Here is a 1,429-nt window from a genome sequence, read left to right as displayed (position 1 = left end):
GGTGGATTCATGCCTTGTCGAGTTGAGTTTAGGGTTCATTTGCGGAAAGTGAAATGGTTGAATAATTTGTCGATCATTTCAAAGGACAATTTTTGAGCATAGTGAGTTTTTAGCACTGCTATAGTTTGAGTATTAGAATAAGTAAATGCTTGAGAATAGCAGTGCAAGGATAGGAGGAATGTGAGATAGGGTGGTGTGCAGGAGTTCGACGGGTTACACTGCACGACGCGACCCTAACCGTATCAAATGATCAAAGTCCATATTTTCAAAGCTCACCTCTTCCTCTCCCGGTTGCGGTACCAGAGGCCTGCCGCCTTGCTCGGATCCCAGCAATGGGATCTCAAGCAAGGTTTTTTTTCAGCCCGACCGCCCCCGCGCCGCCCCCCGCCCTCCTGCCCGTTAACGGGGACTTCCCTCGGCGGAGTCTCCTAGTCCTGTGCTGGCCAGAGACCGGTTTTAAAGAGATGACCCTGTCCATTTGTGTGGTAATGGACGTTGTTTGAAATCTTGTGCAATGGGATTTCAACACCTATGTGAATTCGTAAGACGTATCTGTCCTAGAGGCAGTTATGCAAATTTGCAATTGACGTAGTGCCGAGACTCTGTTTCGGTGCCAATCTAGTGGTGATCGTTACTCCCCCAAGAGGAACGGTAAGCGTCGCTATGCGTTTGTGTTATTGTTACGCTGGCTCTGACACTTGGCCAATGATTGACATCAGATTTGCCGTCACACCTTTAATTAGTTCATTTGGCGTTGCACCTTTCATCAGTTTAGGCATAATACATTTGAAATTAATCTTCATCGAGAGTTTCCCCTTATAATCATGCTAAATAGTTTAAATTTGCTAACATTTCCTACATTAATTTATTCATTTAGGAACTAAATGATAAATAAAATATAATGTTCATTCATCTAATAATTGATCAAATTCAATAATTATTGAATTTCATAAAAGTTTATCAATTTTTCATTTGCATTTCATCTTATAATAGATTTTAATTATTCATTAATTGTATACTGATAATAATATATTTTTAGTTTAAAGCAGTTTTTTACTTTAAAGAATGTAATGTCAAAGTAGATTTTTACTTTAAAACAGTCTAATGTAAACAGTTAAAGGGATGTAATATGGTAAACATTAAATTAGCATAATTTTATTTATTAATTATTGGTGAATTAGCTATTGTTTGAATATAAATTTTTTACTTATAAAAATGTTAATCGGGGTCTCCTATAAGTTAGGCAATGGGAAAAGTAAACTTGGTATAAATGAAATAAATAATTAGCTGTAGGCAAGGTGCAACGAGTTTAATCTTTTCATAAATAGGAAGTAATCTTCTATAAATAGAATGTTAGTAATCCGTAACATGTAGGAAAACAATTTCATTACATATGAGATTATTTTACTATGATAATTAGGAAAGGTTT

General features: G+C 36.2%; 1 protein-coding gene across 1 annotated transcript; it reads left to right on the top strand.

Annotated features, from left to right (window-relative positions):
- The first annotated feature begins 9 nt into the window (after nucleotides 1–9).
- Tsp_14599 (50S ribosomal protein L25) lies at nucleotides 10–503 on the top strand. Its single transcript, XM_003366451.1, is given in 3 exon segments — nucleotides 10–33; nucleotides 186–349; nucleotides 362–503. 3 exon segments carry the CDS (start codon nucleotides 10–12, stop codon nucleotides 501–503), a joined length of 330 nt encoding a protein of 109 aa, XP_003366499.1.
- Nucleotides 504–1,429: the final 926 nt, after the last annotated feature.

This window comes from Trichinella spiralis (genome assembly GCF_000181795.1).
Source record: "Trichinella spiralis strain ISS 195 chromosome Unknown Scfld5985, whole genome shotgun sequence".
Taxonomy (NCBI): Eukaryota; Metazoa; Nematoda; class Enoplea; order Trichinellida; family Trichinellidae; genus Trichinella; species Trichinella spiralis.
Note: the sequence above shows the minus strand (reverse complement) of the source record. Positions and strands in the feature narration are given on the sequence as shown.

Bases quoted from the DNA above. Each gene is read 5' to 3' on its own strand.
- Tsp_14599 (XM_003366451.1), top strand. From the start codon at position 10: ATGCCTTGTCGAGTTGAGTTTAGG. The intron at 34-185 runs GTTCATTTGCGG...GAGGAATGTGAG, and splicing joins CTTGTCGAGTTGAGTTTAGG to ATAGGGTGGTGTGCAGGAGT.